Source organism: Canis lupus, chromosome 1, assembly GCF_011100685.1.
Source record: "Canis lupus familiaris isolate Mischka breed German Shepherd chromosome 1, alternate assembly UU_Cfam_GSD_1.0, whole genome shotgun sequence".
Classification (NCBI taxonomy): domain Eukaryota; kingdom Metazoa; phylum Chordata; class Mammalia; order Carnivora; family Canidae; genus Canis; species Canis lupus.
Window position 1 is genome coordinate 39,412,740 of NC_049222.1, and position 14,208 is coordinate 39,426,947.

Below are 14,208 nucleotides of genomic sequence, written 5' to 3' on the forward strand. Positions count from 1 at the left end.
ACATATTCCATGTTTACTAGGTGTTAGGAACTACGCTATGTATTTCATGGATATTATCTAATTTGGTGTTCCTAATTGCTCCCATATTCCACAAAATGAATGCAATAATAGTCTGTGTGAGTAAAGATTTAGTTTTAGGCACACAGTTTAAGAGGGATCCCAGCAAACTGAAGTACACAGCAAAGTGACAGCAGGGCCAGCTAGAGAGAACTGAGATTCTCAGTTAAACCTGAGCCTGCAGCAGAGTCTCCCTGAAGGCCAGTTAGAGCACATATTGCAGCACCCACCACGGTGCGCCTCCTCTAAAGTTTCTTATCCCGTGGTCTAAGGCGGGACCCCGACATTTGCATTTATAACCATTTCCCAGGTGATGCCAGTGCTGCAGGTCCAGAGAGCGCAGCTAGAGCGCAGCTGGCCTAGAGCTCAAAACTACACCTACCACAGGGAGAGCAGGTCGAATCACCCAGAATGTTTACCCTGGAGAAGACACTGCTCTGGGTTGCACAAGAGCCTCTTGCAGCCCATTCAAGGGCTGGAAGGGTGTAAGTGATACCAAGGGTCCCACCAGCAATGCTGGCTGTGACATTGGCCAGTGGGTGTAGGTTGAGACAAACATAGGTGGAGAGGAAGGGACAACAGATGGAGAGGCTGCTTGTGGAGGCAGCAAATCAAGAACCCTAGGAGTTGCCCAAGCAGAGGAGGGTGAAACTTTCTGAGTAAGGTTTACAAACCGGAGACCTGAGGCTGAATGCAGACTGCAGATATGTCTTCAGTGAGTGTATGGGGCCAGCAAGTGTTTCCTTTGAATGTGACTAGAGGCAGATACCCTCTGGTCCCCCCAGTCCCTCTTCTCTCTTAATCCCCCTGAACCACCCACAGGTGGCCCGGATCTGAAGGCTGTGGTGTACAAGGTGATAAAGCAGCAGTGAAGTGCTGGATTAGGTATTTTTTGTCATGCAAACCCTAAAGGATGATGAGAGAAAGGTCACTAGGTAAGGTGATCCCAGTTTGTTCACCTGTAGGAACTGCACACAGTGGGGAGGACCCACTCTAAACTGTGACCCATGGAAGTGCATTCTCACATCCCCAGGCAAGGCGGTATACCCTAGTAGGGCTCTCTCAGTCACTACCCCATGTTACCTCTACAACTCCTCCCTCCATTAGCTCTGCTTCTACCTTAGAAGAGCTGACCACAGTGGCCAAAGAACTTAAATGGGAAAATGCACAAGAACTGTGGCCAAGCCCATCCCATCCCAGCCCTCCCTGCAAACATCACCCTAGGTCTGCCCTCCTTCAATCCAATGGGCTGTTTCCCGGGTAGGAGGCAAGGGGGCCCTCCCAGAGCCTGGGAACCAGACATTTAGAAGTCATGGAATGACCAAGCCATGGAAAGAAGAGAAAGGAGAGAGAAGAGTTTGGGGTTGATTACAAAACAACTAGCACCAAAGAGGGTGGATTCTCAGGAGGGAAAGCTTATATAAGAAGTTCCAGTACAAGGAAGAGTAAAGAAATAGAGAAATAGCAAAGAGAAATCACAAGACCAAATTAAGAAATGGAAGACCCAGATAAATTGTTAGAATAAATTTTCAGTGATGAACACGTTGTCCTTAAGACATCTGAAACAAAACCAGAGAGAGCTAGAAGTATGCTCTGGCTCTAAGAACCTGGTTGGGTCTTTTCCACCTTTGTCTCTGGATTGGGTTGCTAAATTGTTGGCTTTACATTCCCCCTGTATAGACACTGCTTTCTCAATGATGAGAGTTCAGGGTTGGGGCTGCCATCCCAGTGGCGGAACTAACAGCCTATCCCCCCTTTCTTGGGTCATTTTTCCATTCTCTTTTCTCTGTCTTCCCTCCCTCCCTGACTTCCTACAAGTAAGGAAAGAAACACTTGGGGAGACCTCTGGTGCAAGTTCCAGTAACGAGGCTGGCAGGTGAATTTTGCATGTACAGAGTGAGTCATTTTCTCATAACTGAGATCAGGGGCTGTATTCCTCCCAGGAGAAAAAATACTTATATTGACGTGTTTATGTTTTGGAATAATAATATTTGTCCATGTGAAAATATGTGCGATTCCTTTCTGCCACACCATATGGCTGATTACTATTCATAATCCAAACAGTAGCAGCTGCTGCAGAATTTTGAGAATGAGTTTTCTTGAAGTAAAAACAGACAAACTATCGGATGCTGTATATAGTTTGCAAAGTGTCACTAGTTATTCACCAGAAACCTACATATGGGTCCCTTTCATTAATCCAGTATGGTCTTTATGAATAGCCCAGCAGTTCATTTTTCTATCCACTTTGATTCTCTCCCTTTCATCCAACCTACTCCGTCTTTCAACCCGTGCCCCCTGGGGCCAGTCTACCTTGGAACCATTGGCCACACAAGTTCTCAGTTTGGTTTTTGTTGACTGATGATAGCTGCCAGAAAAAATGACAGGGCATTTTTGCCCTGGTTCTCCGTGTGGCTTCCAACGCTGCTGAACCACATTATATATTTGTGGTTAATCAGACACATGGAGGCACTGAAGCAGTTAATGATCCCCTCTCGGGCCTACTTGGCCCAACTCTGAGGTAATGGAAAATGTAGAGTAGCACTTTCTACAGACCATTTGAAACCCTTGAGGTTTAAGAAGGAAGTGATTTGCAGAATAGGCACTGGACGCCACTGTAGAAACCACCACAATCCGTGGTACAAAATCACAGGGAAGTATCCCTTATATCATTTTGTCATCATAGTAAGTCCCCGAAGAGCTGGGAGCTTTAGTAAATCAAAGCACTCTTTTTTGTTTTTCCATTAACTATGCAAAACATTCTTTATGCTGATTCTACGCATCACAATGGTGAACATCCAAACTATTTAGCAAAAAAAAAAAAAAAAGGTCCTGACCCAATATACCAAAACTTGAGCCTACATAATATCCCGCATTTGCATGACGTGTCATGGTTGTTTTCAGGGTGTTTTCGTATATATTATTAGTAATTGAGACTTTTTTTCTAAGAAGACTGTCAGGTGCCCAAATCAATGGACGATCGTGAGCCTGGGATATTATCTCTGGCCTGGATGCCTTGTCCTGTTCTCCTCACAACGGGTATCACTAATTTCCAACTTGTTTCCATTGTCTTCCTGCAGCCATTTGTCTTTTTCAGGTGTCTACCGATCAGTTCTCTAAGTACCTGCTGCTTTTATCACAAGTTATAATAGGGTGATTTATCAATGTCATTCACCTCACTTGCCACGAGAGAGCAACTACAAGATATTATAGAATTGGTCTGCATACTTGGCCTTGAACAACAATCTCTGATTTGAAATGGTATTTATACCTCTGTCATCCCAGAGCTTGTCAAGAGGTCTCTGAGTCAGCCTTAACTTTGCCAGCCTTTGCCTTCAGGGGCCATTAGCTGATTGTTTCATAAACTTCTCTTTCCCAAAAGGAATATCTGACAACATTTCCAAGTCACGTCTTGTATTTAGGATATGTGTGTGAATGTGTGTGTCTGCGTCTCATTCCCATGTCTCTTATCACCATAATCACCCTGACTCAGGCTAAATATGTGATGGCTCTAGATCCCTATAATGTGATTTCAGGACTGAATGGTCCAAACAGGTTGTTTCAGCTGATGCCTGAAATCCTCTCCTTGTCCATCCTCACCTTTCCCCAGCCCCCAGAAAATCGTTACCCTTAGAGCTCAGCCCTGTCCACATGCAGAATCTGTATGACCCACACATAGTCATCATTTGAACAGGGTTTGGTCCTGCCGTCCTAAGCCTGGGGTCTAGTGTGCCTGGGCTAAGCCCTGGGCATACCATCTCCTAACCCACACCTGAGCTCAGGCCATGCTAGGCTGGTGGGCATTCATGGGATGCTGCTACTGTCTTCTGATTTATGTTTGTGCCCCCTACTGAGATCCAGCTACCCTACTCCTGCCCACTGGTTGTGCTGCTGAGCAAGCACTGCCCTTCTGTATTCCACTGACTCAGGGTGCCTTCCAAGTGTGTCTAAAAACAGAGTCATATTATGATTTTCATGGGTTGTAGACACGTTCACTTCCATAAGCCCCTTCCACCATTAAAAAATCTTAAAAATTGCATGTTTTAGCTTTGTTGGAATAAAGACAATATATCGATATCATATATTAAAACATTTCTTTGACTTGAAAGTATATTCTTTTCTTCTGACTTGAATTTCTTGAAAGGAAATTAATACATTTACATGGATTCCTAAAAGTACCATAAGCCCTAGGCACTGGGCTGAGTGCACCTGATGGATAAGGTGGCTCCAGCTAGAAATGGACATGTGGGGCAAACCCTTTTGCCTTAGATCAGTGTTTCAAAGTTCAGTCCTTTGTAAATCACATTTAGACCTGTCACCGTATTGCTCTTCCCAATATAAGTTTTCACCTAATATTTTTCTTTAAATTTACCTTCTTTGAAATTTTAGCAATCGTATTTTTATGAGAAGGTTTAAGTCGCTAGCATAAAGCCAGTGTAAATTGCACTTAGGGACTGCATCTTTGCATTCTCCCAAAATTCATGTGTTGAAACCCTAATCCCCAGTGTGATAGTATTTGGTAGTGGGAACTTTGAGAAGTAATTAGGTCATGACAGAACCCTCAAGAGAGGATTCATGCCCTGATAAGGAGAGACACAAGGAAGCTTGATCCTCTGACTACTCTTTATGTGTCCTCACATGGAGGACACAATGAAAAGACAGCTATGTGCAAAGCAGAAAGTAGGCGTCCACCAAGAACTGAATCCATGGGCACCTTGATCTTGCCCTCCCCAAGCTTTGGAACTATGAAAAACAAGTGCTGTTGTTTACAACACCTAGTCATGCTAATTTGGTATTAGCAGCCCAAGCAGATTAAGACACGTGTCATAAATAGAAAATACTCATCAATACAAACTGGCATGAATAAAAATTATGCAATTTTTTAAAATTTAAGTTTGCTCAAGTTCAACCTAACTCTCGTTCTGAGTTCCTCAACATCCCTTGTCCTCTCCTAGTCCTCATGGAGTCAGTGGTTGGACCAGTGCCTCGCCCAATGTCCACCCTGGTCATGCTTTTTGATATATTCCCTGTTCACCCACTGACATCCAGCCACTGTCCAAATGCCTGTCCCAAAACAAATGAACCAACTCAACCTCTCCAACTCAATTTAAACATTGACAATCATCCCTATCCATAAGACTGGACTTCCCTGGAAAACATCACTGGCTGTCATAATCCTGACTTTCCATTTCTCTCTAGAATGGCATGGTCCAATAGAACTTTCTCTGATGATGGAAATGTACTATGTCTGCAATTACCAGTATAGTACTCCCAGCTAGACACATGTAACTACTGAGCATTTGAAATGTGGCCAGTGTGACTGAGAAAGGAAATGGTTACTTTTATTTAATTTTAATTAATTTACATGTAAACTCTTTAGCCATATATGTCTGTTGGTTACCATATTGCTCAGGGCAGCAGTAGAGCATGTGATTTTGAGTCTGGCCATTCTTTTTTGGGTTCTAGATCTCCATCCCAGAAGTGATTAGTTCTAAAATTCTTTCCCTTTCCATGAGACCTATCATGTCACACAGCCAAGCTTATTAGTGAAATGGATGATACTTAAGCTATTCAATATTAACATCCTAGTGTGAAAGAAAGCTCTGGGAGGAGATATGACAGAAGGAAGCAGGAATAAAATATGAGAACCCTGTGTGCCGCTGGGAGTCATGGGGGTGAGAAGGGGGGGCGAGGGAGAACAGAATGGAGAGATGGAGGTGTCAAAGATTAACTTCCCCCCACTTTTCAGTCACGTAAAGCTAACAATAACCAAGATACAAACTATATTAATACTATTTTATTTCTTCATTCTTCTTCATTTTATATTTTTCATTCTTCTCTTTTTTCCTTTTAAAACAATTGTCAGATATGGTTTCACTCATATGTGGAGTATAAGAAATAGTGAAAGGGACCATAAGGGAAGCGGGGAAATTGAGTGGGGAAAAATTAGACAGGAAGGCAAACCATAGGAGATTCCTAACTCTGGGAAACAAGCAAAGGGTGGCAGAAGGTGAGGCAGTTGGGGGCATGGGGTAACTGGGTGATGGGCAGTAAGGAGGGTGCATGAGATGAGCACTGAGTGCTATACTATAGATTGGCAAATTGAATTTAAATTAAAATAAATAAATAAAAATAAAATAAAACAGTTGTCAGTTGGAGTCCGAGGATCAGCTTCAGAATAAGCAATCTCCTCAATAGTTTCTCATTAATCTCCTAAACCTAGAAACTGCAGCCTTAACTGGCTTCAAGCCCCAGGCTTTAGTGTTTAAATCTTTGGATCAACTATATTGAATCAGATTTAGCACAAAACCTGGTACTCCGTCATAGATTCCAGTGAGGCCCCAGGTGTCCATGACTACATTTAAGTAGACCTTTGAGGAGCCCAGTAATGGAACTCACTGGCATGGCACACATACAGATGACTGTCTGTCCATCCCCACGCCATTATCCCCTGCTTCCTCACCCTTGGAACCCTCCATTCCATGTGGTGTACAGCTCCTTCTGGGATACCATCAGTTCATGGATGGTGACCCTATCTGGAACTCATGGATGGGATGGCAAATTGATTACCTAAGCCAGTTGTGGAGGTCTACTTCTCTCACGGCTTGTTGATGATGGAAGAGAAACAGGACCTAAGGCTAGCTGCTGAGGACTCCTGGAAAAAACTTGCTTACCAATAAAAAGAGATGTATAGAAGATGATCTTCCTTCCTTCACTGGTATTGGGTTGGTATTGGGTCTGCAACTGAGGCCAGCATCTTAGCAACATTGTTCACCATCGAAGTACAAAGATCACCTGCTGGATGGTGGAGGGCCAGGATGGACAGGGTCCTCAACAGCACGGTAGAACAGGCAAGTTAACCCTGAAATGATTTGGACTTCCTCTTTGTGAAATAATCAACCTCCTAATGGGTTAAGACATGTGGAATTGGGTCTTCTGTTATTAGTGGCCAAAAGCATCATTGCTGGTACAATGATGACACACTGTGGAGTTCTTATTGCCTCTAATTTGACTTAAAACTTCTTTCCACCAGAATACCAGCAGGCTGAAGCCTTAGCCTTTTCCTGCTTTGTGAATTGGAAAAATGATCTTTCCTGACAGTTTATTGTTTTACTTCTGGGATGCCTCTCTCAATAAAAGCCCTACCAAACTTGGCCTATTTCTTCCTCTTTGACACAGGAATGAAGAACTAGGAAACCATTCTCTTCCACTAGAATCAATGACTAGCCACAGCTGATAATAAAAATAAGTATATTTTTAGCAAGTAGTAAATAATAGTAAGACATGGCCATTTGCTACAATGCTTTTAATTACAAAGACAAAATACAATTTTATTTGTGTCTTTAGGAGTGAGCCCCTTTTCTGCTGAGCATGGAGTATCGAACACTTACTTAATGGGCATAATTCTATTTCCATCATGGAGAAGGGACAAATAATAGCAGCTTTTGCCCCAAAGCAGAAACCCTTTGGGGAGTCTGTCTCCACTAATGCATATATTGATATACATGCATATTTCCCATTAATACTAATAGAACCTAATGCGATTGTATAAATCACCTGAATTTTGATGCAGTGTGAATGTGATGTTGGATGATTCAAGATGAACTCACAAAATACATTTGTCTGGGAGCTATTTCTTAATATGCCTTTATCGTGTAGCCTGCTTCCTCCTCTGTGACTGAAATATTAATCAAAGGCTGTTTCTGCTGGCTCCCACCTTGTGTATCCCCTCTCATCATCAGAAGAGATGAAGTAGACTCATCTGTGTGACAGTGTACCTCTACCCAGGTATAATTTAAGATTCTATTGGAAGAAATAAAAAAAGGAATGGATGGAAAAGAGAAATCAAGACAGATTTTCCTTCTTGTGGGGAGTAGTGCGTGGGGCCGGGCTGAATTAAGTGTACACATGTTCTTGAATCCTAGAAGAAGTGCCAGGTCACATAGGACAAGTATGAGGAATTTAAGCATCTTTATTCACCACTTTGTCCTTACCCATTGTCAGCCCTGTCGAGCATCTTACCTCCAGCCTCCAGAGCAGCATTTTTCACCTCCACTGTCAGTGTGCTCTCTGGGAGAAATGGATTATATTACCTACCTCTCAGAGAGAGGTGAGAGCACATTCCAGCCAGCTGGTCTTGCTCTTCTGCTCTCTTCAGATCTTTCTCCTCTCCTACCTGGATTCTTGGCACAGCGATTACTCACAGAGACTTTCATTTTACCCCATCACAGGCAAAAAAGAAAAAATGTACCCTTAAGAATCAGATGGAAAAAAAAAAAAAAGACTCAGATGGAAAGAAAAAAGAAAAGAATCAGAAGGAAAAATGTAGATTATAAGTAAAACCTACATAGTCCTTGTTTACCGCTAGACCACATAATCTTGGGATTATGAAAAATAAGCACTGAAAAGGATTTCTGGCAAAATAACAAAATAAAGTGACATCCAGCAGCTGCAGCTTTGCACAGCTGGCCAAGCCCTGGGTGTTTCCATGCATGTTTCAGAGGGCACGGCAATCCTGCCAATGCCCCTTTTACAGGTAAAGCTACTGAGGCTAATCGAAAATGCTGCAAAAGCACATCAGTGATTTCTGTGTTAATAATTTTGAAATCATTTCCTTTCTTCTCTATTCCAAGAGAATGGAGGAATAATTAAATATAGAGCTGCTTGAATAGGTTTTAAAATTTACAGCATCTTAATTCCCAAAACCTACATAAAGCCCTCAATGAATCTTGGGTTCTACTAAAACATTGCAGAATTAGCTTGGTCATTATAATCTGCCTGAACCCAAGGGAACACTAGGATTAAGCTAAATTTTAATTAATACCAGTTGAGGATTAGAAGAAAATATATTGAGTTGCAGTAGGTCTTCAAACCTTACTCAAAATTGAGACATCATTTTAAAAATGTAACATTTTAACACTAGCTATCAGGCGGTATTAGTCTGTCTATACAATTAAAAGTTCCATTTTTTTTTTAAGTTAAACACAAGATCAGGATGAAAGAGCTTGTGCAGTGTCACTCTGTTATCTACATCGGAAACAAATATGGTTATTTAGACCATAAAGCTCTGGCTCAGGCATCTTCACCCTGGTGGCCTCTCATCAAATTGTGAATATCAGATTTAGGAGGAACCAAAGGTGTGCCACCGACAACAAAAACAATTGTATTCATTCATCCATTTATTCAACAGTTTGTTGCATGCCTGCTATGGGCCAGACCCTGTGCTAAGAATAAATACAAAGAGAAGACATGTTCTTGCTCTTCCAGGGTTTCCTGGACTGGCAAGAGAAAACCGATGGAAAGGCATGGAAGAAAGAGACTGGAAATTTATTGGGACATTTATTTAGGTTGTCTCATATTCTCCTAATTATAGCCTTTGTCGAGTAGTAACATTATCCCCATTTTACAGCTTGAAGCACAGAGAATTTAAGTAACTGACCCGAGGTCACACAGCATGCAAACGAATTCGAAATCAAACTCCCATATGTCTGATCATGCTCTTTGCACTGCACCAGTGTTAAACTGTATGATCCCCGTGGCCATCCAGCATCATGCAGGTGGCCTTTGACGGCTGCCACATGCCACTGACCCTGTGCCACTGGCAGTGTTGCTCTCAGCTGTCATGATGATGTTAGAGCCCACATTCCTTCTCTGGGGACACTCTGGAATGGGGAAGAGAACCGAGGAGTGCCATCCCCAGGACGATTTTCTGTGTCATTCATTCTCAAGCAGCCTGGAAGCACCTCTCAGGCATACCCGAATGAAACTGAGGAATGTCCTCTCATCTCCAGGGGAAGAGTGTTCTTCTGACCAGTGAACAAACCAACGTCATCAGGAGTACTTTGAGAGCTCCTTGAGAATTTATTAGACAGGCAGCAGACAGCCCTTGGAATACGGGAGCTGTGGCGAGAGAGACTACCTCGGGAACCGGGAGAGTGCAAGGCAAAGCCAAGAGAAGAGAGGAATCTTCTTCAGCCAGAGCATTAATAGGAGAAGGGAGCCGCCGTGTAAAGCAGGACACAATTCAAATGAGTGTGAAGGTAAGAGATATACCGGGTAGCTGGTTCAGCTGTCAGCCCGACTCTGTAGTCAAAGGACTGTCGATAAGAGGACAAGCCAAGGTTGGTAACTCAACGATGACATAAGAATGAGGACCTTGGGAACTGGAGAAAATAAGATGTAACCAATGGTTGTTGCAAGAAGACAGGTCTACAATTGCTTATTCTTGATCCCCAAATCCAAGTGCTCTGAACACTAAAATTTTTTGGTGGCAAACCTACTTTGAACTGATGTAAGACTGTAATCTAGAAAGTGCTGAGTTAGAGTGAAACAGGATTCCTTTTAAAACTCCGATTTCAGGTGCCTGGTGTCTTTGGCTCAGGTTGTGATCCCGGGGTCCTGGCATTGAGTCTTCAGGGAGCCTGCTTCTCCCTCTGTCTCTGTCTCTGTCTCTCTGTCTTCCTCTTTCTCATGAATAAATAAAATCTTTTTAAAAATAAAATAAAATAAACTTTCATGTCGCTCAGCCTCATAGAGGCCTCTAGGACAGGGGTCTTGAAGCTAGGAAGGGGACTCAGAAAGCCTTTGAGAATCCCATTAAAGCTATGAAACTTCTCCACAGGACACTGTACAAATAATTCCACAGAGGAAATTGTTCGTCCTGTTTCAAGGGAGCCAATTTATGAACTCCTGTTTAAGAATCTCTGTTCTTAGCTTTTAGGGGATTAGTAAACTCTGCATAACAAAATTAATAGTGAAGTTCAACTTTAAGGAGTAAAGATCACTTCAATTAATATAGTCCAATGATCCAGTCAAGATATAATTGCCGTCGAAGCCTAGAATTCCTTGGTCAAAGGGCGTGCAAGCACGTGTGTGTGTGCGCGCGCATGCGCGTGCATGCACGTTGGGGTATTGGGAGGAAAGACTGGCAGGAGGGGAGATCCTTTGGCTTCTCCAGAAAATTACCCATACAGGTATTATTAAATCTTTATAGTTCTGTTGACCTCTCTGCTCTTAAAAGCAATGAAATGGTCAGTCCTAAAAGCAAGGATTACATTAAAAGTCACTTCCAGTCCCAGGATCTTGTAATTATCTTCTGTGTGTATGTGCTTGGAGATTTTGGTCCTCCTAGGCAGATTACTTTTTTCTTTCTTTCTTTCTTTCTTTCTTTCTTTCTTTCTTTCTTTCTTTCTTTCTTTCTTTCTTTCTTTCTTTCTTTCTCTTTCTTTCTTTCTTTCCTTCCTTCCTTCCTTCCTTCCTTCCTTCCTTCTTTCTTTCTTTCTTTCTTTCTTTCTTTCTTTCTTTCTTTCTTTCTTTTTTTCTTTCTTTTTTATCATTGTCAACATGAAAACTTGCAAACCACTGTCAAGGCTCAACTATAAAGATTCTCCAGCTGGCATCATAACTGTATTGTTTATGTTCCCCCTTGCTTTTTTGATTTACTGGGATTCTAAGCCATTATATTCGGAAACTAAATGTTTCCTAGTCTTTTATATCTCTGGTTTGATAGTTATGATAACCTACTCCCAAGAGTATAAAACTGGAAATGATGAATAGAAGAAGTGTGTTCATCATTAGCCAGTACAGAAAACAACCCCTTCTCGGAAATTCAGAAACCTAATAATGGCAGATTTTGTTTTTTACATGATTACCTTTATGACAGCTCTGTCACTCCACACCAAGTGCAATATATTCGGGTGGGTTTTTCTCTGACGAGAGTATCCATGGCTCATGACACTGGGCTGAGCTGTATTTCTGATTTGTGCATTTGGTAGTTGATAGAAACTGATGGTGCATGCATTTTGATGTGAAGTCAAAAAGTAGGCACGTTCAGATGAGTAAAATGCTTGAATGCCCCTCATTTCTTACATATTAATAAATAAGATTAATGACAAATGCAATGTAGCAAAATCGGTTAAGTTCTTGGCCTCTGGAGTTAATCCAACCTGGGTATGGATCTTGAATCCATCACTTACAGGCCGAATGACTGTTGACAAGTTACCTCATCTCTGGATGCCTCATTCTCTGTAAAATGATATTAAAAATAGTAAAATAGTACTCCCCCATAGAGTTGTTGTAAGGATTAATTGAGATGCTGTGTATAAAGCTCTCAGCACAAAGTAATATTTTCTCTCAAGATGACAGTGCTGTCCCAGCTCTGTTCTCTGGTAAGGACCCTCTCTGGTGTTATTTGGGCTTAGATACAACTGAGTCTCCAGATGTGCCAAGGTGTATATTTATTTGGTATTTCTCCCAGCTCTGAGATAGCAAAGAATGAGCGGCGAATGAAGAGGGGAGGCGAATCTCATATTACCATGGTGCTTTGCAGGAGAAGGAGCTGTGAGCCTCCATGACAAACAGCTTTTTTTGCAGACTGTATGGCAGCCTAACAAGAACTCAGTGTGCTTCTGCTGAACTGAGCTGAAGAGGCAAGAGAAAGAGAAAGACTGTACCCTTTCCACCTGCTTCCTCCCTGGCATCTGGTCCACCTCAGCTGTGGTCCTGTGGTTGTCACAGGTGAGCGGCTCAGATTTGTTCCAGACCCAAAAGATTCTAGGCAGGCAGGTGGGTCTGTCCAAGTCACCCCTGGTCCCCAGGAGCCCAGAGATGCCAGGTTCAGCTGAGATCAGCATGGGCATCACCTGTCACTGCAGAATTGGACTGAAGACCCTGAGGGGTCTGTCAGTACTGAGACAGGCTCTCTGTGGCAAAGGCTGCTGGCCCTACTTTATTTTTCTATCAGCCTTGAATAGCTTTGAGCCTAAGACCACCTGTCTAATTCCATCTGAAATCCAGTAAGTATCTGGAAGAAAGCAACCCCATGTGGAAATCGGTAGGGGTGTATAGATCCTGGTTTCTTAGAAATTAATACAATTTCAAAATGCGCATCCTAACAAGGCTGAGGTTCTAAAAGAGAAAACATTTATGAAGCTAAGTATGTTTAAATAATGGTAAATAGGCCCTCCATAACTGGGCTTAGCAAAAGCAAATGCTTATGATCTTGTGCTCCCTGAAGAGGAGAGAGGCTGTCTTTAGGACAGGCTTTTCCAGGCTGTCTTTCCTCGTGGCGCATCATGAGGAAATTTGTAATAGGTCAAAACATTTGAAAACAAGATTCTCCATAATAAACGGCCCTGCCTGAGATGTCATAGAAAGCAACATTTTAATGACTATCCTATTACTGACAATAAACTATGGCGTCATCTCATCATATCCCCAGGTATAAGGTTCAAGTATAAAATCAATTAAAATCACCGTACAGGGAGAGCAGGCCTGGACTTTTCCATACTACTAAAATTTTGTTATGGTATCTAGTGGGCAGAACTAGCAGAAAATACTTAATTAAAAAAAACAAAAACCAACCCTTTTCCTGGCAGAACTATAACCAGCAATACCTTCTAATAAGTAATTGTGGACAGTAATTTTCCAGAATATGGATAACATGAAGGAATTTTGCAGTATTATTTTCCCACATCTACTTTTACCACTTTTTAGCTTATTTCTTTTTCCTGCTACTTTTATTTTCTGAAGAAAAGTGCCCAGATTTCTTGTTTACTTGGCCTTCTGGACTTCCTCGTGCTTGTGCAAATTAGGTTTTTAATATTTATTCATTTTAGAATCTTTGTATTATTATAAGACTTGGGGCCAGAGGAAAAGAAAATATGAAGTATATTGAGTTACTCACAGTGGCAGTTAATAATGTTATTATAATACCATGAACAAAAACATAAAACAATGGGCTGGAGTCAGGACACGTGGGCTTCAACTCTTGTGTCTCCCGGAAACCTGTTGGCATCCTGGGGACATTTATGGGAGGTGACCACGCGGGTCCATGCAGCTCTGAAGGATCTGGAGAACTGCCCAGCAGTGTGCAAAGAAACAGTGTGGGGCACCAGCTCTGGAGCCAGCCCCTCTCGGCAGCATATGTCCTCCCTGACCTCCTTTGATCTCGCTGACTTCCCTCATCTCTAGCATGAAGGGAGTAATAGCATCCCCCGGACCATGGTAAGAGAGTTAGCTTAGGGAGCTCAATGGAGCCTTGTGCTGTAAAGTGCTTACCCCTGGTGCCTAAAACAGAGTATGCACTGCCTACTATGCACCACCCAGCCCCACTTAGCACCCAAAAGCACCGAACAGAGAGAGACTCTGGAGCCA

At 42.4% G+C, this 14,208-nt stretch overlaps 1 protein-coding gene across 1 annotated transcript in view; it reads left to right on the top strand.

Moving 5' to 3' along the window:
- The first annotated feature begins 9,929 nt into the window (after window positions 1–9,929).
- Window positions 9,930–14,208, top strand: part of SASH1 (SAM and SH3 domain containing 1) — a 314,530-nt gene continuing 310,251 nt past the window's right edge. The window contains exon 1 of the mRNA XM_038526301.1: window positions 9,930–10,094. Within this exon, the coding sequence (XP_038382229.1) occupies window positions 10,083–10,094 (12 nt within the window). The 5' untranslated portion in view covers window positions 9,930–10,082. The remainder of the gene's footprint in view (window positions 10,095–14,208) is intronic.